The sequence below is a fragment of the Borostomias antarcticus genome, assembly GCF_949987555.1.
Source record: "Borostomias antarcticus genome assembly, chromosome: 4".
Taxonomy (NCBI): domain Eukaryota; kingdom Metazoa; phylum Chordata; class Actinopteri; order Stomiiformes; family Stomiidae; genus Borostomias; species Borostomias antarcticus.
Window position 1 is genome coordinate 13,403,773 of NC_140237.1, and position 27,283 is coordinate 13,431,055.

The 27,283-nt window shown below is 43.1% G+C and overlaps 2 protein-coding genes across 2 annotated transcripts; both read right to left on the reverse strand.

The window, feature by feature from the left end:
* Nucleotides 1–625: 625 nt before the first annotated feature.
* Nucleotides 626–8,978, reverse strand: bbs4 (Bardet-Biedl syndrome 4). The gene is made up of 11 exons (XM_084437069.1): nt 8,912–8,978; nt 8,775–8,828; nt 5,658–5,785; nt 4,416–4,470; nt 4,091–4,159; nt 3,808–3,960; nt 3,181–3,352; nt 2,441–2,510; nt 2,174–2,318; nt 1,165–1,375; nt 626–895 (listed from the first exon to the last, which is right to left on the reverse strand). The coding sequence occupies exons 3-11, from the start codon at nt 5,765–5,767 to the stop codon at nt 732–734; spliced, it is 1,149 nt and encodes a 382-aa protein (XP_084293195.1). The 5' UTR covers nt 5,768–5,785; nt 8,775–8,828; nt 8,912–8,978; the 3' UTR covers nt 626–731.
* Nucleotides 8,979–17,315: 8,337 nt separating this feature from the next.
* LOC311307671 (secretory carrier-associated membrane protein 2-like) lies at nt 17,316–23,969 on the reverse strand. The gene is made up of 9 exons (XM_084436520.1): nt 23,840–23,969; nt 23,223–23,300; nt 22,876–22,962; nt 22,270–22,390; nt 21,081–21,209; nt 20,532–20,691; nt 20,252–20,353; nt 19,423–19,540; nt 17,316–18,545 (listed from the first exon to the last, which is right to left on the reverse strand). The coding sequence occupies exons 1-9, from the start codon at nt 23,894–23,896 to the stop codon at nt 18,387–18,389; spliced, it is 1,011 nt and encodes a 336-aa protein (XP_084292646.1). The 5' UTR covers nt 23,897–23,969; the 3' UTR covers nt 17,316–18,386.
* Between the last annotated feature and the right edge of the window lie 3,314 nt (nt 23,970–27,283).

The window sequence follows — 27,283 nt, forward strand, 5'->3', positions numbered from 1 at the left end:
CTGACCATGTGTCTGTCCTCTGATACAACACAGCACCAGCTGTGAATGAATTACTGCAGAGAAAAGGTCAAATTGATTTATCAATTGTTACTGCAAATGAAATTAGACTTGAATCTTATTAATAGTTTATTTTTCTATATAAATAAATATCTACATACAAACAACTGTCAACATGTAAAAGCACAAAGCAAGCACCAATATTCATGTAACACATTCAACTATAGCCTGTGAAATAGGCTTCTTCCACTACCTCATCCCATTCATATCATATTACATTTCGGTTTCTTTAGGAGTAATTAATCATACATTTATTGGAATGATGAATGGCAATCCAATTTCATTACTCAGCTAAGAAAACTAATATTTGTTTAGTGTTTGAAAGCATATTTATGAAAATACTGCAGAATACCTTGATAACTCCATCTTGATGTCTCCAACAATTGAGCAATTGAATGCACACTGACACAATATTATATGTGTCAAGGTCTTTGATGATCAGCAAGGCAACTCTTTGCTTCGCTGCCTTGCTTTGGTTTGTAAAATCCATTTCCAATCTGCAAAGGTTATGGTGTAAAACACAGTGTACATCGTGTATGTATGACTAATACGCAAACGTGTTTTTGGGTTCTTGCCTAACTTTTCATAAGCATAACAGAAACAGCTTGTGTTCTCTCCACTAACATTCATTAGCTGGGTAGTAGAGTGGGTTTGAGGTACTAGTACTAATGGTACTAATTCACCTCCACCCTCGATTTACTCTTGGTAACTTTGGGTTTGGGGGCGGGTTCCGGCTCATCTGGGTCAGGGGAGCCTGGGGGGTCGCTGGGAGGGCTGGGGGCCGTCTCCACATCAGCCTCCGGCCCCAAGGTCAGGGAGGGGGCCTTGGGGGGCGTTCCTGAAACACAATGGGGTAAAAAAACAAAACAACCTTTACCCACAGTATGTATGCATGTGCCATACTGCTGTCCTGTTACTATAGATTCAATGCTGGTATGAAGACATCAGAGAGAGAGAGAGAGAGAGAGAGCGAGAGAGCGAGAGAAATTACAGCTGCAAGCAGCATTGGGTGTGGTCCAAGCCAGATTCAAATTGTGTATGAAAAATTCTGAAATGACATTTTTGAAAAAGCTCCCTAGTAGAGCACTGGTCCCACTAGAAGTCTACCTGCTGGGAGCTGTAAGCTCTTGTTGTAGCCTGCGGCGGAGGACATGGCCTGGCCGAGGGCCTGGTTAGTGCCCAGGGGCTGCTGGGAGCTGGGGACCTTGGCAGTAGTGCTGGCACTTTTCTTGGACTTGGAGTCCTTGCTTGGTTTGGACCACACAAGGCTCTCACCCACCTGCAGGGCAACCGCCATTTTCTGAGCCATATCCATGAGCTGAGGAAACAAAATGTTTCTTCTGTTGAGTTGCGCTTTCGCGAGTCACTCAATGTAGCGTTATGATGTTGATATTGGTTTGGAGTATCGGAGCAATCTTACAGTATATGAGCACAGTATCAGCCCCGATACTATTGTAGTTTGAGCTACTTCTGCAAAGTTTTGTCCCCCCCCGCAAAAAAAACAAATACTGCTCCAAATACTGAGTTGAGCTTCAAATACCAACCTACCGAACAAATAGTGGAATACTCTAATTACATGGGCCAGCCCTAGTTTATTGTCATACACAAACAGACCAAGGCAAATTCATAGTCGGTGTAAGCCTTTTTGGCTAATGTAAAATCAGATTCTGATTGCCCACGCTTAATTCAAACTCATGTCCTCTGACTTGCCAACCCACATACAAACCAGTTACGCTATCGAAAAGCTAGCGAGTCGAGGCCTGATTGGCCGGTATTCATAGTGTGGACTCCAGACATGCCCTTATATGGAGCCGGTGGGGCGTTAACGTATGCTAATCCAGGTGAAAGAGAACGCACTCTCAATTTACAAATCAGAGGCATTCATCATTTTGGGGGATAGCTGCAAACACTTGTGCGATTCACGAACACACTCCCGCACGTTCATCGATTCTTCTCAGGGCTTGTCTTACGAAGTTCGTCAGAGGACATTCAAGAAGACACTTAAGAAGATGTTGAGGAGGAATGGGGCCCATTCTCTTCTGCAGCAAAGACAGGGGAGAGAGTTGCATGGGGAAGCATAATAAAAGCAAATGAAGTGAGTTGTGCGTGACCTTACCTCTGGATCAAACTCGGTGCTGTTGCTGCTGTCTTTCAGCAGGTTGACTTTCCGCTCCATATCCTGATACTGCTCCAATGCCCCCTTCTTATCTCCCTGGTTGTAGAGCAGGATGGCGAAGTTCAGATTCACCAGAGGGTTAGACCTGGGAGACGCCAGTCAAAGCAGAAAACCACTCAAAAACACACCAGGAGTGAATAATTTACCTCACAGGGAGGAGCTGGTTGGGACTCAATATTCAAAGGAGTTAAAGCGAGCGAGACTCACTGATCCAAAGCCACAGCCTGTTCGTAGGATCTCGTGGCATTTTCCACATCATCCAGATTGGTCAGGGCCACTATTGGAATCAAATAAAATCAAACTTTATTTATATAGCGCATTTCATACACAGAGTCAACACGATGCGCTTTACAGAGAGCAATGGGAGGGTGGGCATAGGCCCCATCTACATATTCCAGAGGGAAGCAAAAAAAAAAAACAGTTTCACCCGGGGGCCAGAAAAGTGAGCTGTAAAAATTCTACCCTGACCTCTCTCAACGAGACGATCAAGCAAGCTCCTGGAAAATGTATGTCTATTGGCTAAGAACATACACAGAGCAGTAAACATGGGCTAGATACTTCATAAGAGAGACATGACTAACAGGAGAGTGCACAAATAGTTACAGAGAAGTTGCCTACATGGTCGGCCATTATGTGTTAGCCATCACCGTAGTCTCTAATATGATATTTGAGTGAATCATATAACAAAGCACAGTAAGCACGTATTGGAAATAAGAGCAGAGATTGGTGTTCAGTTGGAATAAAACTCGTATCATAACAGACTAAAACAGGGTGTGTGAGTGACACGTCATCAGACGATCCAAGAATAGATGATCAGAAAAAAAGTCTATTGGCCCATTCCAAGTACCATTTCTAAATTGTGATTAGCCAAGCCAGTAAATAAGAAGTCGTTCATATCTTAATAAAAGCGTTGATTTCCTGCATGACCCCCGGGATGCTCACGTTACCTGCCAGCAGCATGTAGAGCTCCCCCAGGCGGGGATGCAGGTTGGTGGCCGCGCTCAGGAAGTGGAAGGCGGAGGCGTACTGCTGCATGGTCAGGTGCACCAGGCCCAGGTTGTACAGCACCTTCCAGTCAAACGGAGACAGGTAGTGGGCCCGCTTCAAACAGCTGATGGCCTGGGGCAAGGCATGATGGGAAATGGGAGTCTGATTAGCTTATGTTAGCTAGTTGTTATGTGCCAAGACCAAGGACCACAATGGAAATAAGTCTGACTTTTTATGCCATCCTTGACATTTGTATGATGTATGGCTTGCTCTATCATGTATATTAACTACTGTCTAATTAAATAAACTAAAGTATGTGAAGGTTTGGGAGTCTGATACATGTGCTCTGAACCAGAGACAGAATTCATTACACAAATGCAACTGGATCAAGTGGTACTACAGTAGAAATAATTTCAAATAATTATCACTGGAACCAGTAGAATACGAAACACTAAACCTCAAGCTCAAGTAAACACACAGTTGATAAAACAAATCAAATCCATTTTCACCCAAGTGTGACCAGAGCATGCAGCCATCTATTAGGGCATGTTTAAATACAGAGTGTGTGCATTACAGGTGCGACTCACAGCAACATATTTCTTCTTGCCGAAGAAGCACATGCCGATGTTGTTCCAAAGAGGGGGGCTCTCGGGGACAGAATACGCTGCCACGCGGTATTTGCTCATGGCCACGTCGAAGTCTCCATGGGTCTGCATCATACTGCCTGCAGCCAAGATGGCCTACAAGGAAACACACACACAGTACAGGAGGAAACAGCATGATACCTCATCTTGAATGCACACCCTGGTATGAATTAAGAATCAGAGGAGAGTATTGGCATGATCAATATGACTTGTATGATCAACTTACTGTATAGTTGTGAGGGTCATAAGTGAGTGCGTTTCCGAGATGCTCAAATGCTTTTTGGTATTTCCCAAGCTGTGGAATAGTGACAATAATGAGTGAACAAAATTTGTTGTAATTTTAATTGTAATTTGATGTCATTTGTAATAGGGTTAGGGGTTAGGGTTAACCCTAACCCTAGTGGAAACCACCATTTGCTTCCATTAGACAAATGTCATCATTTCTGTCACAAACAAACTCCAAGAACATAATCTGATTAATTTACTGTGCCACCAGTAAAAGATCATTCACTTATCAATATATTGACAGTGATATATGGTTAGTGATTTACCTGCAGATACAGGAGTCCAAGAGTGGTCAGCAACTCAGTATTTTCAGGGCAGTGCCTAAGCCAAGGAAAGGAGAAGGCATGTCCGATGAAAGATGTTACCTTATCTGTGTGTAATAACATGTGTGTAATAACACATCATGTCGGGCCAATCAGGGAATTTGCTGATTATTAATGTGTTTTATTCAGCATAATCATAGAGTATTAATTATGAATGGGGGAGATACTTCAGTTAAAGGAAAAGAGGGAGGGAGGGAGAGGGCAAGAGAGGGAGAGAGCGAGAGAGGTTATGTATAAGGCTCACAGTGGTTTGTCTCATTAAAATCAACCCAAGTTGCACAGTTACCCCTGATTAATTATTAATTCGTCCCCAACAGGAGGTGGCAATAATATTCACACAGATAGACTAACTTTGGCATTAATTTATTTAATCCACTGGCCTACATACTCTAAAAATAGAGTAAACGTTAGCGTTTATAGTGTTCATCACTAGGTCAGGTTCCTCAGCACAATGATTGAAATGAGTTGTAACACTAGAACAGTGTGAAGATAGAAACGGTGCCATGGCTCCTGGCCTGGCCGGTGTGTCTGGATATATAGCCCAGGTGACCCCTCACCCAGGCTCGGGGTGGTAAAAGGATAGGCCCTCGGCCCCGAGCCTGGGGGGGAGAGGACACAACATCGAAACCCACACGAAGAAGAAGTGTGAAGTTTGAATAGAGGCAAAATGGTGTGAAAGTGTGCTTAAAGGACCAAGAGGGAATGACCACTGTTCAATAGCAACATGGTTTCCTTATTCTTCGACCATTATTCCTTGAAATATTTTGTTTCCTGAACATTGGTGTAATTAAGTAAGTATTGTAGAAGAGAATATTGCTTGGCTGCTGTTAATTTACAACACTGAAAAGGCTTTAATAAAGGCTGAAACTGTATCATTGCTCTCCTGAGCAACTGAATCACTTTATTAAGAAAATCTATATCATAATAAAGACATTCAGTATGTTGTATTGTAATTACAAAGATTTTCTTTTTTTAAATTCTGTTCTGGCACTAAATACTTTATAAGGTAACCGTTTCTTTTTATTAAAAAAAGAGATTGAAAAGTTTTTAATTAAAACTCAATTTCCCTCCTAGAGTGTCTTAATATAATTTGAACACATTTCATTAAGGTGGCTCCCTAAATGTCTCAACTCTACAATAAAAACTCCATAAAGACGTAAGTGGTTTTTCCTGGCTGGTACTTACTCCACTGAGCTCTTGTACACCTCGATGGCCTTGTCAGTGTCTCCGGCCAACAAGTGGACTTTCCCCAACATCATGAAAGTCTTGGCGTGTTTATTCAAGTGCAGGGCCATATTTAACCTCTCCTCAGCCTAAGACAGAGACAATAGATAAATAATATGCAGGCAACTTCTCTCCACATTAGCCCATTCTGACGCATTCAAATAGGTTTATTTGTCATACTAGTTCTGATACCCGCTGGAGCACTATGGACACCAACTAAATACCGTACATCTGCTATTACTCCAGCTTAGCCAACCCTAACATTCAAGATCCCATTTATTGACCATGTATATGGTACACACATACATAGTAGGAATTTGTCTGGGGTAATGGGTCTAGGATAACTTATCTAATAGTCTTGATACCCGTTGGAGCAATCAGTTTATGGCCCTTTCGTCCATTATATGCCTGTCCCCCCCCAGAACATAGCAGACATGTTGTGTTTGACAAGTCCCGTCTGAACGATACAGTACCTACCTACAGTACCTACCTACCTACCTACCTACCTACCTACCTACCTACAGTACCTACCTACAGTACCTACCTACATACCTACCTACCTACAGTACCTACCTACAGTACCTACCTACATACCTACCTACCTACAGTACCTACCTACCTACCTACAGTACCTACCTACATACCTACCTACCTACCTACAGTACCTACCTACATACCTACCTACCTACAGTACCTACCTACATACCTACCTACCTACCTACAGTACCTACCTACCTACCTACAGTACCTACCTACATACCTACCTACCTACAGTACCTACCTACATACCTACCTACAGTACCTACCTACATACCTACCTACCTACCTACAGTACCTACCTACATACCTACCTACAGTACCTACCTACATACCTACCTACCTACAGTACCTACCTACCTATCTACCTACAGTACCTACCTACATACCTACCTACCTACAGTACCTACCTACATACCTACCTACAGTACCTACCTACATACCTACCTACCTACAGTACCTACCTACCTATCTACCTACAGTACCTACCTACATACCTACCTACCTACAGTACCTACCTACCTACCTACAGTACCTACCTACATACCTACCTACAGTACCTACCTACATACCTACCTACCTACAGTACCTACCTACCTATCTACCTACAGTACCTACCTACATACCTACCTACCTACATACCTACCTACCTACCTACAGTACCTACCTACATACCTACCTACAGTACCTACCTACATACCTACCTACCTACAGTACCTACCTACAGTACCTACCTACATACCTACCTACCTACAGTACCTACCTACAGTACCTACCTACCTACAGTACCTACCTACCTACCTACAGTACCTACCTACATACCTACCTACCTACCTACCTACAGTACCTACCTACATACCTACCTACCTACAGTACCTACCTACATACCTACCTACCTACAGTACCTACCTACCTACCTACAGTACCTACCTACATACCTACCTACCTACAGTACCTACCTACCTACCTACAGTACCTACCTACATACCTACCTACCTACCTACAGTACCTACCTACATACCTACCTACAGTACCTACCTACATACCTACCTACCTACAGTACCTACCTACCTATCTACCTACCTACATACCTACCTACCTACAGTACCTACCTACATACCTACCTACAGTACCTACCTACATACCTACCTACCTACAGTACCTACCTACCTATCTACCTACAGTACCTACCTACATACCTACCTACCTACAGTACCTACCTACCTACCTACAGTACCTACCTACATACCTACCTACCTACCTACAGTACCTACCTACATACCTACCTACAGTACCTACCTACATACCTACCTACCTACCTACAGTACCTACCTACCTATCTACCTACAGTACCTACCTACATACCTACCTACCTACAGTACCTACCTACATACCTACCTACATACCTACCTACAGTACCTACCTACATACCTACCTACATACCTACCTACCTACAGTACCTACCTACCTACAGTACCTACCTACCTACCTACCAATCTACCTACCTACCTACCTACCTACCTACAGTACCTACCTACAGTACCTACCTACCTACCTACCTACAGTACCTACCTACCTACCTATCTATCTATCTACCTACCTATCTACCTACAGTACCTACCTACAGTACCTACCTACATACCTACCTACATACCTACCTACAGTACCTACCTACAGTACCTACCTACATACCTACCTACATACCTACCTACAGTACCTACCTACCTACCTACCTACAGTACCTACCTACCTACCTACCTACAGTACCTACCTACCTACCTACAGTACCTACCTACCTACCTACCTACCTACCTACCTACCTACCTACCTACAGTACCTACCTACCTACCTATCTATCTACCTACCTACCTATCTACCTACAGTACCTACCTACATACCTACCTACCTACAGTACCTACCTACATACCTACCTACAGTACCTACCTACATACCTACCTACATACCTACCTACAGTACCTACCTACCTACCTACCTACCTATCTACCTACAGTACCTACCTACATACCTACCTACCTACCTACAGTACCTACCTACAGTACCTACCTACCTACCTACCTACCTACCTACCTACCTACAGTACCTACCTACCTACCTACCTACCTACCTACCAATCTACCTACCTACCTACCTACAGTACCTACCTACCTACCTACAGTACCTACCTACAGTACCTACCTACCTACAATACCTACCTACCTACCTACCTACCTACATACATACCTACAGTACCTACCTACAGTACCTACCTACAGTACCTACCTACTTACAATACATACCTACCTACCTACCTACCCTACCTACCCACCCACCCACCCTACCTACCTACAGTATCTACCTACCTACCTACAGTATCTACCTACTTGTTTTGACATACTGTACCTACCTACCTACCTACAGTACCTACCTACATACTGTACCTACCTATCTACCTACTTGTTTTGAACAGCATAAAACAAGTTGCCTAGTCCAGTTACTTCAATATGCTCCAACACTGCGTATCGACCACTGGTTTATACTTACATTTTTGAAGTCTTTGATGAAGGAGTAACACACACCCAGATTGTGGTTGATCTCCTGCATTAAGAAAGATATCAAACATTTTGTTTGGCCAAGAAATAAACTGGAATGAACTGGACAGACATCGCCATTTCCCTCACCCAGTCTTTGTCATTGAGCCTCCCAGCTTCGTGATAGACCTCAATGGCTGCCTTGTGCTTTCCCAGCAGAAACCTGGAGGACATCATCAACACACCATGAATGAATGAAAGGACAAAGAATGCCTTATTGGACATGGTCAAAGAGTGGTACACATTCAAAACTGCTTACCAAGCAAGACATCAGTGGTGGATAGGCCATTATCGCTATACAGGTTTAAAACCTTGTGAAAAACAGCCTCTAATCATAGCCCTGCATCTGCTCCTAGCCCTATGGTGGGGCTGCTCTTCTCCAGCCTAGCAGGGCTACTCACACCTCTCCCCCAGCCTAGCAGGGGTACTCACAGCTCTTCCTCAGCCTAGCAGGGTTACTCACAGCTCTTCCCCAGCCTAGCAGGGCTACTCACAGCTCTTCCCCAGCCTAGCAGGGGTACTCACAGCTCTCCCCCAGCCTAGCAGGGCTACTCACAGCTCTCCCCCAGCCTAGCAGGGCTACTCACACCTCTCCCCCAGCCTAGCAGGGCTACTCACAGCTCTCCCCCAGCCTAGCAGGGCTACTCACACCTCTCCCCCAGCCTAGCAGGGCTACTCACAGCTCTCCCCCAGCCTAGCAGGGCTACTCACAGCTCTTCCCCGGCCTAGCAGGGCTACTCACAGCCTAGCAGGGCTACTCACAGCGATCTGGCAACTTGTTTGAGGTTATCGGGGCTGGCAGGGTTGAGGATAGCGCAGCTCTGAAACAGCTCCAGGGACTCCTGGATCTTCCCCTCCAAACGCAAGATCAGCGCTTCACCCAAGAAAAGAGGGTTTTCCATTTGAATGAATAAACAAACATATTTACATATTCTACACACGGTAGGGGGTGAGAAAGCATTTTTGTGGGTACTTATGCATCTGCTGATACGCTTTTGAGTGTCGCAGACTAGCAGAGACTTCTAAGGTCACTACTGTACGCTGTTTTGACATGGTGAATGATAATTGGTATGAATGTGGGGTATAATAGCGTGTGTTACCTTGAACATAAATGGCATATTCACACATGCCCTGAGTCTCCTGCAGCTGGTCTTTGATGATCTCCTGGGGTAAACACAGAGAACAGATAATCCCTATTCTAACACAAGTTTGCAACTTGCAAGGAAGAACTTTGGCACAACACAATCTGATAGGATCTGCAATACCCAGGTTTGACAATGTTACACAAAGCCCTACTAAACCAAATAAAATCAAGAAGAGTAAACAAACAATTAAAAAGTAAAAGACATCACAGTTAGATGTTACACTTTTGCCACTCAAACTCACACTTACACTTAAACGTACAGACCTAGAAGACTACTGTTACAGAATACTGTTTCCTAGTATTTTCCAATGATCGGACAGACCTGCTTGAAACGGATAATTAGAGCACTATCCTCACAGCAGACGGCACTTAGGTAGAACAGGCCTCCTCAGTAAGGGAGGCATTCATTAAGCATTCATTATCTCCCTCGCTGTTTGGGTGTGCTGAAAGATCAGTCCGACACAGAACGCATCAACCCATGGGATGACAGGGACTGTACCACTGGGAGAGACAGTGGGGGGAGGGCTGGGCTGGCCTACCTTGCAGGTCTCATAGTCTTTGCGGATATAGTGCAGATGGATGAGCCAGTTCCTCCTTTCCAAGATTGGGAGTTCTGGAGCTAAGAGGAGAAGAAAGAGAGCAGTCTTCCAGGTATTTGGAGGAACCAACCGACCCAAAGTGGCTCCTATCTAAAGTGAGCCCCGCCCCCTACACCATCACCCTGGCCTTGCTGATTCACACTCAGATTTCCAAGTCCTTGAAAAGCATAAAATAGTGTGTTGGGGCCTCATCAAGCACCTGGACACACACTGCTCACCAGACAACCATGTCCATTATGATACAAAAGCTATCCGCTTCTTTAAGGTCTTCAGAGGTTAAGTAAATAGGGCCAACACAAGCAAGAACCCTGCATTGGGAAAGGAAATGTACATCAAAAGCTGACCTATCACAATAAATAAGGATGACACCACCAAGCAACTTTCTACAATGGAGATTTCAAGCTATGTGAAAAGTCAGGGTACAGTAAAGACTGCCTCCATGTAGAGTTCACACTCTTGAGGTTCCTGAAATTGCACTGCACAACAATTACTGTCTCTGACAGAACGGATACAGATGTACAGTAGCAGCTTTTAACAAATACTTGGAGGCAACATTCATCCAGCACAATACATGTCAGTGAATATAATAGCTTGCTAGTAGCAGCTGAGGTTGGCATACCATAATTGCTAGTTACAGACATTTTTTTCCCAGTCCGCGCTGGTTAAGATATTCTCCTTGTTGCTCAGACAAGCATGTCTGTAAGAAGCTTGGTACTCAAGACAGCGCCACGGAGCCTACGCTCCTCACAGACAGAGACCCGTCAGAGTCAGATGAACAGAACATGAAATTGAATGCAAAGATTACTTTGGTAATGTTAGGAATCCTCAAGAGGCTTTCTTCAGGGAGAACACAATATTGCATTCAAGCTGTCAGACAGCATTCCAAATAGTGACTCTGGATTTTCAGTAATCGTGTTATCTTGTACCTACTGTGGGGCAGAAATCAGATGCTGCCTATATGAAATGAAGCTGAAACGTGAGTCTGGTGCTGATATCGGGGTTTCCGATGACGCAGTGCCTAAGGGAATACTATGATTTGCACTAAAGCTCTGCTCTCTGTTCATCACCCTGGCCTTAGGTCTGGGCTCCAGAGTCCGGCACTGAGAGCCAGAGTGAGATCCTGCTCCTCTCCACCCCCAATTAGCAGAAAGCCTCGTCATCTCTTAATGGGGTAACTGCATCCCTTCTCTCATGTTTTCCGGTTTACATTCGGAATGGTAGGCTTGATCCGCGTTGCTCCTGATGAGACAGCAATAATAATATTCTTCCTGTTTCTGGGTTTGATGTGTGGCCCAGTAGTTATTGTAAATGAGCCCTGGGTCTCAATGTCATTTTACCTGTTTAAATAAAGGGTTAAATAAAAAATAAAATTAAAAAGCACTCAAAGTCTACATGCTGAGTTCAAAAGACACCTGGATCCTCACCTTGTCACCTTATAGAAAAAATAGGTCAAAATGAATATTTACCCATTTATCCAGGATTTGTTGCTTCCCTCATATCCTAACAGTTGATATTGTACTACAGAGCTGAGATAGAGTGGGACACAACATCATTTGCTCTCGTATTTTGTACAGTTATTTGCACTGTCCTGTCTCGTCCCTCGTCCAATGTTTTCTCCATGTTATGCACCATGCCCGAAAGCAAATTCCTAGTATGTTGAAAAACTACAGTGGCAATAAAACTGATTCTGATTTGGAGCAGACTACAAGAGATTTGATGACAGAATATGCCATGAATAAAAAAACACCTTTCATGCTTTTAATGATGTCTGCAATGACCAAAATGAAGTGGGCTACTCTACATTGTCAAAGTCATCTTGTAAAGTAAGTAAGGAAGTAAAACTTTATTTGTATAGCGCTCTTCACAGCAGGGATGCACAGAGTGCTGCACAGGGATTAAAAGGCCACAGGATTAGCTAAAAGGACAGAAGGGTTGTGCTGCCCTCTGCAGGAGAATCACATATTTCAATTCCAAACAGCAGACATTGACTTGAGTTTATTTCAATCACTGTATTGACTGTACAAGGAAGGTAGGGAAGAATGTTTGAGTAGAAATGCAACCCTCACTTCTATTACAATTGCTATATTGCATAGTGTTATGCCTATGGGTAACCACTGATGATGGGGTTCAAATTGAATCACTGACCATAACACACAAGCTGGTCAAGTGTAGGCTAAAATTCAGAGGATAGCAGAGCATTTTAACTTTTAAGAATGTATTGCACTACAACATACTGTACCAAATTCAAGAGTTGTGAGACTGTAGTAGGCCTGTCATGACATGAACATACTCATCAAAATAGTAGCTTCATCAGCTAAATGTTTGTCATTGCTATTACTAAATGATATTTAGACAAATTAATAAGCTCCAGATATGCTTTTGCTCTTATTATTGGAGTTTGTCTGCCTTTGATGTGTGAAAACAATAGGCCTATACTTACTCATGTGAATTTGATGTTAGATATTTACTTACATACAATTCCCACAATGTACAGGACCTAGCAGTATTTGCATCAGTGTGTATACAATAATTATAGCAAGATTTGTGTCATCTTATTTTACAGCCTGAAACCATAGCAAAACAGTGCACACCGTTTTCAGATTGAACACCACTAGATGCATATGGCCTAACAGTGCTTCGAGGGGCTTGTTCCATGGGATCAATGATTGATGAACATCCCGTGGAACAAGGTGTTTGGATAGTAGTTTCAGCACAAATACCTTTTGGAGCCCGTCGCTTTTTGGGTTCATTGGTCAGGACCTACAGAAAAATGAATAATTATGAGCAATATGGTTCACTTAATGATTTATGAGAATGACTTCAGTAATCTTGCTAGATTGGCTGCTGAACTGATTTGTAAATTTATCCCAATCACAAGAGATGTGCAACCCGTGTATCAGTAACACCGCACCTTCGGGACTACTATTGGACTGACTCGCTATAGACAGGTGAGGGACTGACTCGCTATACACAGGTAAGGGACTGACTCGCTATACACAGGTAAGGGACTGACTCGCTATACACAGGTAAGGGACTGACTCGCTATACACAGGTAAGGGACTGACTCGCTATACACAGGTAAGGGACTGACTCGCTATACACAGGTAAGGGACTGACTCGCTATACACAGGTAAGGGACTGACTCGCTATACACAGGTAAGGGACTGACTCGCTATACACAGGTAAGGGACTGACTCGCTATACACAGGTAAGGGACTGACTCGCTATACACAGGTAAGGGACTGACTCGCTATACACAGGTAAGGGACTGACTCGCTATACACAGGTAAGGGACTGACTCGCTATACACAGGTAAGGGACTGACTCGCTATACACAGGTAAGGGACTGACTCGCTATACACAGGTAAGGGACTGACTCGCTATACACAGGTAAGGGACTGACTCGCTATACACAGGTAAGGGACTGCCTCGCTATACACAGGTAAGGGACTGACTCGCTATACACAGGTAAGGGACTGACTCGCTATACACAGGTAAGGGACTGACTCGCTATACACAGGTAAGGGACTGACTCGCTATACACAGGTAAGGGACTGACTCGCTATACACAGGTAAGGGACTGCCTCGCTATACACAGGTAAGGGACTGACTCGCTATACACAGGTAAGGGACTGACTCGCTATACACAGGTAAGGGACTGACTCGCTATACACAGGTAAGGGACTGACTCGCTATACACAGGTAAGGGACTGACTCGCTATACACAGGTAAGGGACTGACTCGCTATACACAGGTAAGGGACTGACTCGCTATACACACAGGTAAGGGACTGACTCGCTATACACAGGTAAGGGACTGACTCGCTATACACAGGTAAGGGACTGACTCGCTATACACAGGTAAGGGACTGACTCGCTATACACAGGTAAGGGACTGACTCGCTATACACAGGTAAGGGACTGACTCGCTATACACAGGTAAGGGACTGACTCGCTATACACACAGGTAAGGGACTGACTCGCTATACACAGGTAAGGGACTGCCGTTAGCCAAACCAACCAGCTAGTAACGCAGTCCCGAAAGGGGCTAACCGCACACTCAACTCATTCATTTACTGCGTGTGTGAAGTGCCAGGAAGGCATCACTGTTAGCTAACTGGTGCATTAGGAATAAGTCAGTTGGAGCTAGCACACTGCATTGTTCAGAGGACAAGCGAATGCCCGATGCAATGATCAAAATCAGGTCGCTAACGTTATCTTGTTATATCAGCTAGCTAGCTAATCTGTTCTGTTACTGGCTAACGTTAGCTAGCTAGCTTGTTCTATCTCTAAGACAGCTGGCTGCCGACTACCACTGCTTGTTAGCCGGTGAACCAGGCAGATAGGCAATTAACTATTTTACTGCAAGGTCATGTGATCAAATCGCTGAAGCATTCGCACCTAAAACACAGTCATATCGAGATCTATGTAAATTAGCCAGCTGATGTTTAGAATACTTGTGAGACGGGGCTCGGAGCTTGCTAGCCCGTTAGCTGTTAGGCTGTGGGATTAGCTAGCTAGCAAACAGCGAGTTTAACATGAATAGCTTTGCGAGCTAAAGCAGTGTATTCAAGTTCATGATTCTAAGTTGGATAACTTGCTAGACAGCCAGGTTAATGCCCCTGAATAAGTCTGGCCACTTTGTCACTCACCGCTGGTGTGTTCTGCTGCTCCTCTGCCATGTTCACATCCCATAAACAAGAGGGCGTTTCCATGGAGACGCTTGTGGAATTAGTGCGTGCTTGTTTATTAATACATCCATGGTGCTTGCTTGTTTATTAATACATCCATGGTGCTTGTTTATTAATACATCCATGGTGCTTGTTTATTAATACATCCATGGTGCTTGTTTATTAATACATCCATGGTGCTTGCTTGTTTATTAATACATCCATGGTGCTTGTTTATTAATACATCCATGGTGCTTGTTTATTAATACATCCATGGTGCTTGTTTATTAATACATCCATGGTGCTTGTTTATTAATACATCCATGGTGCTTGTTTATTAATACATCCATGGTGCTTGTTTATTAATACATCCATGGTGCTTGTTTATTAATACATCCATGGTGCTTGTTTATTAATACATCCATGGTGCTTGTTTATTAATACATCCATGGTGCTTGTTTATTAATACATCCATGGTGCTTGTTTATTAATACATCCATGGTGCTTGTTTATTAATACATCCATGGTGCTTAATACATCCATGGTGCTTGCCCACTTGATATTTAAAGTAGGCCTTCCCGCTAAGAACTTCATTTGGGGAGTGTAAGACAATATAACACATGAAATTAAATTGTGTCCTGGGGTTGCTATGGTGTTGGTGAAAACGTGGAGAACTATCAATGCTGTCCAACAGATAATAGAAAGGATCCAAATGACAGACAGATTCACTCATAGATTCAGGTGAATACAGTCAAACAGGCTGTTGCATTGAGTTTAGAAAACAAATTTAATGAATATAATGATAAGATAAAATTCATAAATTAACTAAGTAGGGCCGGTTCTAGACAGTTCTGAGTAAGCAGTAAGACATGTAGGGCCTGTTTTGAAGTTGATGTTATGATAAATTCGGTAGGAAACAGAATTATGAGTAAGCAATGCCCAAGCCTGCATGTGCCTAGAGCCGGCCCTATGCGATGACATAAAAAAAAAAAAAAAGCCCTCCAACAAAGTAACATAACATGTGAGAAATATGTACATTAAAATATAAGCAGATTTACAGAACTAAAAATGATAGGCTATTGGTATAGAAAAAAACACCAAACCGAATGCCACAAAAACAGCAATTGGACCATAATGGATTTGGTGTTTTTAATTTACTCACTGGAGTTAAAGAAATGCACATTCCTATCAGTAAACCAGTGTCCACTATATGTAACAGATAGGCACACAAGGGAGATATGAGGGGAAGTTAAGAGTGTAGTGTAACAAAATAGCAAGTAATTAGAAGTCAGAAATAAAGAACCTTCAAAGAAAAGTCTGGCAACATACACTCAATAATACATGGTGATACTATGCTGCTACTAAAATCAAGAAATAAAGTATTTATCTTTTGATCGTTGCTATATTTGACTTTTTCCTCTAACAAGTCATATGCTTCTATTTCCAATTACCTTACCTAGGAACCTCGCTTCTGGCAGGTGAATCGTTTATACACGTTTACACATATCATTGATCAATTGCTGTCAACTCATGAATTCACTCACTCATTCTCACGGTACCCACTAACACTCACACATTCATTCTTGTACTAAATACATTAAAGATCTTGTCAATTTCTAATATGCCCTAATACCCACATTTCAATATATATATTTTTAAGATGATTCAAAATAACTCTTCATAGTGTATGCATAAAGCAAGGTCATACCAACACAAGTATACACACTTTACGTACAGACATAGGTGATGTTATTCATAAATAACCAGTGTTTTTGGTAGCATCTGTTCTGACCTTGTTAAAGTAACCTATTTCCATCAACATAGGATTGATACATTGTACTGTGTGCTTACCTTGCTGCTGTAAGTATAACTTCAAGTTAACCACAACCATTACTTCAATGAGACATCAAAATATGTCTTTACTTTACTGTCCTTCATATACCAGTCTATTCCTTTAACCTGGTTTGCTCATAAGAACTGCAAATGTAACACAAAATCAAGAAAGCAACGAAAACACATTGATCCCTTCATCAATATCTGACCTATACATACACAGAAATCGAGACTTCAAAAAGTAAAATGTCTGCCACTCACTGCAGGGTTAGATAGACCCAGAGAGCGATATACAATCAGAATTCCTTCTTTAAGACCCCAGGTCCAGTTACAGTGTTTCTACCTCTGTTTTGTGCTTGTGTACCGTTTTTCAATCGTTCAATTTTCAAACCCTTTAACAGGTGTCCTGAGGAGAGCACCTGAGTGTCTAAATAGAATCAAGAAGTAGTAGGCCTACAGGAAATAGAATCAAGAACTAGTAGGCCTACAGGAAATAGAATCATGAAGTAGTAGGCCTACAGGAAATAGAATCATGATGTAGTAGGCCTATAGGGAATAGAATGATGTAGTAGGCCTATAGGGAATAGTAGTAGGTCTTTAGGAAATAGCAGTGGTAGGTTGAAGAGCTTATAAGAATATTTGAGTATTTCAAGGAGAGCCGCAGAAGTGAGCTCAATTTGAGATTTAAACTACGGCTATGTTGGTTTTAATAGTTAAAATATATTACACTAGAAAACGGATTAATCAATAATTGGTGCCATGTTCAAGAAGGAAACCAGTTAGATATCAGCAAGTAATTAGAGTTTCCTTCTTAATGAGTGTCTCTTTCTTTTTTTTTTTTTTATATCATGGTGTGTTGCCAAGGAACATTGAACACCAACATAGTTCAGGCCAGGATAACAGACCAGGATAACAGACTATTGTAGACGGTTTCTTGGCTGTCACTAAAACAGAGCTCTTGTCCCAATACTCTTCTACAACTTCCTTCCTCTTTTTTACGAGCAGGAAAAATTTGAGGGCAACACAATCTGGGACACTTGCATGCACCAAACACAACAGACTGGTGGTCAGTGCTGTATTCTTTTACAGTTTTACCCCTCATGTACATGAAATCAAAGAATTCAGACAACTACTTTTCATACCATGTGTACGGATTGACAGACTTGCATTTTAGAGGGTCAGATATAATAAAGCAATAAAAAGAAAAAGGTATTGGGATGTAGCCTGACTGGCATCTCGGTGGAAAAAAGAAGAAAGTGCGCTTGATTCGAGCATCTGGATGAGCGTGACGTGGACCTGGCTCTGGTAGCAGCCTGGTTTCTAGTTCCTCTGGAAGGCTCCCTGGGCAGCGGAGGAGGCGGCGGAGGTGGCGGCGCTGGCCGCGGCGCTCTGGAACGTGTTGTTGCTCAGGACGCCCTGGGAGAACTCCTGCTGAGCCTTGGTGAAGCTGGCCCCTGTTCGCCGATACTTGGAGTGAACCTTGGGTGGAGGTAGAGTGAGCAAAGGGCTAGTTAAAGCTTTGCCAATTTGGCAACTCGTTTAGGGGATTTTGTTGTATGTACGATTCAGGTGTGGGACTCGGTACTGTTGCTAGAAAGCTACAAATCATGGAATCTCTGGAAACGAATAGTTCGGGGTAAAGAGGATGAGTTTCCACAGATTTCCTGATTTGTACAGAAGTGTCATAGCAACAGTACTGAGTGCTAAACCTGAATACCGTAAATCCTCTAATAGTGGCCAGGGCCTTTATTTACTGAGCTGCAGAGAGCCCCAGGCCTTTATTGGAGGCAGGCCTATATCAGAGACGGGCCTTTATTCCTTAAAATTAACCTCTCATGGACATAATCCCTAAATTTCAGGACTTTTATTGCAAAAACATTGCACAAACCAAAAAATATGCCCTGTGTCATCCAACAAAACAAATCAAAGAGGCCTACCGGTATGTAAACAGCCTGTTTATCTATTAACAATATAACACCATCACATTCACAGCACATCCATTCACATTCACACACATTCACTTTTTGACCCGGCCTGTAGAGGGAGTCGGCCTGTATTTGTCCGTGTTGACCGTGCCCCCGGCCATTATAAGAGACAGTAGTCCTTGACAACAAAAATGTAATGATATATGACACCTCATCACCTTTCCACATCAGGTGTCAGATTCTTACATTGTTTACAACATTCCAACAGATGTGATATGATGCATGGAACCTGTTGGCCAGGCTAAATATGAAACCCTATTGAAAAGGGTTTGACCAGCTACTGTAGCTATAGGCTACAATAAGAGACCATACATTTCATTCCAGCAAGAATACATTTCCTTCCAATGAATAAGTATCAAAAGATACTGTACCATTTTCAGGAGGATGACACCGAGGACAGCGTTGACCGTGAAGAAGCCAGCCACCACCATCATGACCACAGCTACAGCCAGGTTTTTGTTGATCATGGTAATGGAGGAGATCCATCCACTACAGAACAATGAAAGGATATGGAAATCAACTAGTGGCAATTTTATGATATTTACAGCATATTACTAGTTTCTGGTAAACAGTCAAAGGCCAATCAAGCAAAAAAACAACAACATATGAATGGAGCAGACATTCACAAACACACCAATGACCAACAGAATAGCACAGGTCAAGCTTATATGAATGAACACTTTGAGGACAGAAAAGTTTGTTTACAATAATGAGACAGAGAGAGGGAGAGAGAGAGAAAGAGAGAGAGAGACCAAAGGTTTGACAACCCAGAGAGTGAAAGAGAGGTGAACAGAATGCCACACACTTACAAAGTAGCCCCCAGGACAAAGAGCACACCTTCAGATTAGGTCAGCGGGAATCTGTCAAAGAGATGGCAAGAGAGGAGATGCCTGACAGGACACACACACACACACACACACACCAACACCCATGAAGACGAGAAGAAAGAGAAACACACACAAATAAACCCGCACATGCACAGATGTGTGCAGTAATCAACCCAACACCGAACGATACACTCAAGCATACACATATGTACCTATGCATATGCACAAAAAGACAGTGTTTGTGTCTACAGCTATACTACGGTCACACACAGCACACTGTTGGGAGCACATGCATGCTCTCTCTCACACTCTCAAACACACATTCTCTCTCTCTCACACACACACACACGCGCACGCACAGCAAATGACTCACCTGTTTCCCCACTTGGGGATCCCCACACTCTGGATGATGTACACCGACACTTGGAAGAAAAATATAAAGAAGAAGGAGAAGAAGCTGAAGGAACTATCCGACCTGAGAGGAAGCAAAAAAAAAAAAAACATCTTTAATCACTATGATTTTTAAACACTTTACATGACAAGGACAGGCAAGGATACAAAAGCCACTATCTAGAAAAAGTAGAAAAACATTCATAACAAATGAAAAATAAGAGACGAAAACAAAAGCAAGCAACGCTAAGAAGAGCACTTGCCTGAAGGCTTTATAAACTGGCCGGTACCAACAGATGAAAGAGACGGGGGTGAAGAGGATGAACCAGAGGATGGATAAACCAAAGTCCACCCCGTACTGTTGGTCGGCAGTGAAGTAGGCCAGGCAGGCCAGCACGTTGAGAAAGAGAGTCACGCTGTGAACTGGAAAAGCAAGAGGATGAATGGGTCATTAGAAAGAGCACCAGTTCAGGATGGAATGTTGATTGGGTTGGGCCGTTTATAGCATAGATACGCAGGGTGGCTAAGGTAGGAATTGTGTTCTACATGTAATGACACAATTGTGAAATAAGGTATGGATTATGTTGTCTTCATGAAGCAAGCTCTACATTTAATATAACAATTGTATAATGTATGACCAAGTATTTTTAACACATGTAATCTAGTCATCAGCATTCAACAAACAGAGCATTGAGACTAAAAATGAATATGTTGCTATGAATGGATGAGCTGCAGAAGGGAAACTCAGAGAGCTACAGGCAGAATTTGTTGTAGTCGGACAGGTTGTGGTTAAACAAACACAGGGTACATACACATCCACAGGTAGTACATTCTCGTACAGATCTTCTGGTACTCCTCAGGGATGTCCTCGTTGAAGTCTTGATAGAAACAGGGTTTTACAGGGCAAAACCTTGGAAGTGGTGGCCAGTTGTTCTCTCGCACTGCCAGAGAAAGAAAGTTGTAATACACAGTATGGAATCCATTAAAGCTGCAGTGTTTTCATAAGATGTTAAACATTTTATTGCTGTATCGCTATGATAAATAGAGAGGGATAAGTGATTGAGCTCCTCTGTGAAAAGCGTGTCTTTGTAGACTGTAGTTTGGTCCTGCTATGACCATTATAATAACTGTAATAATTTGGTGTCGGGTCAGATAGCACCTGATCTCATCAACTCACATTGTGTTCTCGCAAATCAGTCTGGATACTCTCTATAAAGATCCATTTGTGCCAGATCGGAAAATGATCTAGCCAATCAGCGTTCTAAGAGGAAATACAAACAGCTACGCTGGGCAGGTTACGATAGCGAAGAGCGCATGATAGACAGATGGTTCATCCAATCACCTGCTAAGTATTTTTCAAAGTGCCTGCCCTTTTCCAAACAGTTTCCAACGGATAGTTCCCAGATGGTTATGGGAAGCAAACCATCTGGCGCGTCAGGTAAGCCAACTCCTGACTAGGGATGTAACGCTAACCGGTATAATAATAAACCGCGATAAAATTTGATTGAATGTATCATGATATATTGATCATTAAAACCATGTCTGATTTCCACTCTTTGAAAAACTCACTGTAAATACTGCCCAGCATAAACCAACATTGGCAACAGTCTCCAAGACTCATTCTTTTAATGCTTATGCAAACAAAAGTGCATAGAGCTGCTCATTTTATTTGTGGCTTTCAGTATAAAACTTGGTGAAATGATTTCATTGTGTGTATCAGTAGTTTTTGAAAATGTTCAGCACATTTTATAATACCGCGAAAATACTGATAACTGTGATAATTTCGGTCAATAATCGTGATATGAAATGTTCATACCGTTACATCTCTACACCTGACCCAATCAGCAACAGAGCCAAACCCACAAACCATGAGATTGAAGCAGACTGAATTTTCTCTCCCGGTTAGATCATGCAGGCTCATAGTGCAGAAGTTTGTGTGGCTTTAAGTATTAAATGTATGCAGGTGCAGCATGTAGCCCCTGGCTGACGGGGGTGTCTCACCTGCAGGGCCTCCTCGACCCCGGGCCTGTAGCTCCTGCTCTTTCCGCTCCAGCTCAGCTGCCTTCTTTTCCAGCTCCTCCTGTTGTCTGAGGAGATTGGCCTGAGCAGCGGTTGCAGTAGCCTGGTGCATGATGGGAAAGAGACAATTAAACAACATTTATGTCTTTATATAATTTGTTTTCTTATACACTTGTAGATTGTGTAATATTCAGTCTCTATGGAAAAAAAGCTGCCTTACGATGCCATCTTTACCCAAGATGGCTGAAGGAAGGGCATTAACTTGATGAGAAGCTATGGATGGACGCTAGGGCCATGAGTGGGAAGACTTTTCCTTCACTGGAAAGTGTCTCAGAAGAGACAGAACGTGATAAAAAAAATAATGTTCTTGGCCTTTCTATTGAATAGGCACATTAAAAAATTACATTTATTTTGACTCAAATTAATCATGTTTTGTAGCCCATGACCTCAGGAGGCACCAACCTGAATTCAATTGTGAGTGTGTGTATACAATGACCTAGATATGAACATTGAGCTAATAGACATAGTTAAAACAGTTCAAACTGTTGTAAGGCGCCCTCACATTTTTCATACATTAACAGAACTCACTTGAGGACTGGGCTCCACCACAGAAGCTTGTAGCACTGCTGGTTGGGATGAAGCAGCAGAGGCGGGGATAGTCGTAGTGTTGTTTCCCTGAAAGACACATGATTATGCCATAAGACATCCAATTAAAATAGCTCTGCAGCTAAAAAGATGCTTGTGAACTTACCTTAAAGAATAACAATAACAGGTAGGCTATTAATCAACTATAACAAAGATGGTCTGAATGCCTTTAGTGGTAGGAGAGGAACACATTATGATATTTTCATCAGGGAGCTAAACAAGAAAAGTATTTGAATATCAGCACAAAATAGGACAGTGTGACATATATATTCATAATATATATATCTTACCATTGGACTGGACGAAAAAGGATTGAATTCATCAATGTTTTCAACCCCACCACCTGTGACTTGGGTGACCGAGGCATCCTGATGAACACACACCACAACATCTTACTCAGTTCTTTAGGCTCCAAAATGGTCTCCGATTGTGGGAATTCTTCCCTCTGATAAATGGTGGTTATGTGTCATATTCCATTGTCTCAGTAGGCTATAGGCTACCATTAACTTTGTGACAGGCGCAAACATATTCGTTAAAATAAATGATGAATGATTCCATTGATCAGTAACAGTTGATGGCATTAGCATCGTGTAGAATTGATCAAACAGACAACGCTTAATTCGTTGAGTTATCTAGTCCTACCTGTTTAGGTGAGGGTGGGCTACGTGCACACCTAGGCTACACGAAGCATCTCATTGGCCTACAATTTCTTTTGCGAAAAATAACTGGCTGATAAAACGTCAATCATTTACGTTGTAAATCATGAACAAGGAAGTGACTTGGAGGCCCAGCCCAGCAACCAACCAAACAGGTTTGGGTTGCGGCATATCTTTTTACACCCTTTGGAAGAAGGTAAATGACAGAAAAAGAACGTTGGCTGTCGTCTAGGTATAAATTCGTTTCTTACCTGGAAAGGATTGACATCCACTGGATCGACAAAGGGGTTGCTATCAAATCCCGACATGTTTGTGAGTGTTTCTACCCTTTGAGGTAAACAAAACGACCGCTCGTGCCTCAGTGCTGGCTGGTCCTCGCTGTGGATATTAGCGCACCAACAGGGTCTGTTTGCGCACGCGCCGGAGTATCCGCGGACTGCGTCATTTGGGGGGAGTCGGTCTTGAAAAATCTACCAATTATGGACAAATTGGTTTCAAATGTGTGACATCCTCGTGACCGCCCCGCAATTTGTCATGATTTTACACTGCATCTCTGACATGAGAAGATCCGTCCAAGGCAGTAGGCTAGGCTATTAGGCTATATTACCACCCCCACCCCGGACTATTAAAGTTAATTATAGTTCATCTTATATTATCCAAAATATGTAGCCTATGCTTTTTGACATGGTTTTCTATTCAGTACGTCTCTGTTCTGTCACTCCACTGCTCTGACACCCGAATCTCCCCCGGGGGATTAATAAAATCTTATCTTAGGTGAACTGATGGGAAGCACATCATCCATCATCATCACCATCATCAACCTTCTCCGTTGGGTCCCCACTACAGTTTCCGGATGTTCGACGAGGGAGCGTATGGGAAAAACTGTGATGAAAGATGCTATCTGCCTCCACTTGTGGCAGGGCCCTACGCCAGGGTGCACTGGACCTACCTGAAGCCCCTGAAGACACCCCTCTCCCTGGCGCAGGGGAGCTGGGCCCCGTCCCCCATGTCTCGTGACTGATGAGGCCTTCCCTCTCAGTAGAGACATACTGAGGCCCTACAGGGAGACAAGCAGGTCTTCAACTTCAGTCTTTTCCATGGCAGTAGAATGGTGGAGTTCTCCACTGGCATCTTGACTGAGTGGACGCTGTATCAGAGGGCACATCGTCTCCAGAGGTGGCAGAGGGAGTTGTGGAAACAACCTGTATGCTCCACAACTTCCTGAGGTGGGAAGGTGGTGGGTCTGTACCAGTGCCTGCAGTTCCAGCAGAGCCACTCCTTGGTGCCCATGACATCAGAAGGGTTGGAAGCAACAACGCCAACAGAGAGGCCATTGCTGTCACTGAAGCATATACTGGCTACTTCTCAGGACAGGTGCCATGGCAGAACAGGATCATCTGAGGATCTCCAACCCCTCTATCCTCCTGCAACCACAAACCTTAAGAGTCTGCCGCAGATCAATATTCAATCAATGCACAATATTAGTAACAGCAGTAGTCGTAGTAGTAGCAGTAAGTTATAGAATGTCTAGTAGTAATATTTGTAGTGAGAAGCAGTAGTAGTATTTGTAGTAGTAATAGTTTTAGTGGTAGTAGAAGTTGTAATAGTAGTATTTGTAGAAGTGGTAGTTTTAATATCAGTACTAGTAGTAGGTAGTAGTAGCAGCTCAGGGTAGACTCCAAAGATGCCATTCAGGTTTGAATAAAGTTTTCAAATTGGCACAGTATCACAGTTGGACTTCAAATATCAAATGAATGCACAAAATCATAATTTTTGTATAGTTACCTTGTGTTTTAAAGTTGTTTTTTTTAACATTTGGGATTTGTCACACTGCTTTGCAGACTACACTTCAAATACATATCCCATGAGGAACCCAAAAGAAATGAGGGAAGCAGTGAGAAATAAGATGAACAATGAGTAGTAGTAAGGCCATGATGGAGAAACTAGGAAAATCATAGCGTAGTGTGATTTAACCACAGTATAACTATGCTTCACAAACCATGGTCTCTCATTTCACTATGAAACCATGGTTACGATCTAGTAAACTGCAAAAAGAAAACAGACTGCTTCCTGTGGTAAAACGAGGGTTCATTTTCTAAGGGTTCCCTCATCTCAGATTTACACTAAACCTTCTTTCTGGTTCACGCCTCACATCACATGCCTCCATTTCCATGCAGCGGTATAAAATGTTTTGGTGCTTGATCCACATCAGTTCTCTTTTCAGACTTAAGTCTCATTTTATGCCTCCAGTATCAAATACCGCTCTGGCTGCCTTCATTAGAAAGGTGGACTTTGACACTGAGCGCTTGAAGAATGGAGAATTTGACCAAATCCCCAAAACAGGCCTTGGACTGTCTAGCCAATCAGAATCAGGCAATTATAAAACAAGCTGACAAAGGAGGAGCGCAGGTGATAATGGAAGGATGTTGAAGAAGCCTCAAGGCAATGCAACCTGATAACCCAGAATATTATCATAAACTGTCCTCATTGGGCAACACACAGGAGACTTTGAGAGGAATGTCCACAGCTTGGAGGCAGGGTAGATTACTAAACAAGAGCATGACTTCTTGTGGTGTGCTCATCCTAGGATCTTGAATCTCCTCCGGGGATGCCTATTATATCATCTAATGGGTCCTTACAGAGCCTGCCTCTCAGCTGGTATAGACTTTCATATTAAGCCTTTGGCTCAATAACTGCCTTCATACACCCAGGACACTCATGCCCTGAAGGTGTCTAATCTTTTTTTTCTTTAACATTTTGTAGAGCTATCTAGTGGTCATAGTTTGCATTTGCACCTGTGAGTTCATTGGCTTTCTGCTCAGGTGTTTGCAATGATCTTGTATCTACTGAACCAAAGGGGAGTGTTGGGGGCTTCACCCTGATATAAGGCTGTTTTAGCCACAACACAGGAGTTGAACTCAGCTCTATTTTAACATCTCCCCCCATTAGTTCACATGCTTTGTTTTGGCTGGTGTGAATATTCCGCCCCATGCTGTGATGCAAGAGGCACAACGCGTGCTCGCTGACCAGATCCGGGGTGTGAAGCGCAAGTTCCCGGACGCCTTTGTTATTTTCCTAGGTGACTTCAACAGAGCTAATCTGTCATGAACTCCCCAAATACTGCCAGCAGATAAAATACCCAACCAGGGAGGAGAACACTCTGGACCAGCACACTAGCCAATGCCCACCACGCTGTCCCATGCTGCATTGGGCCACTCTGACCACGCCATCGTCCACTTGATCCCTGAATACAGGCAGAAACTGAAACTCTCCAAGCCTGTCACCAGGACATACAAGAAGTGGACCAACGAAGCTAAGGAGAAATCATGTGTGTGACTAGAACGGGCCGGCCATGATCAGGGCTACGTTGACTAGAACGGGCCGGCCATGATCAGGGCTACGTTGACTAGAACGGGCCGGCCATGATCAGGGCTACGTTGACTGGACAGGCCCTGAAGCTGGTAACAACCAGGACGAGTACACAGACACTGTGTAACTTGTCACACATCAGCTTCATCACGAGCAAATGTTTTCTAACCTGCACCAAGATGAAATACAACAATGACAAGCCCTGGTTCACAGCCAGACTCAGGAAGTTAACGCTGGAGAAACAGGAAGTACGTAGGAGTGGGGATAAGGACGGGTTCAAAGAGGTACAGGTTTACAGTAGCACGACAGTGAAGGAAGCTAAACAA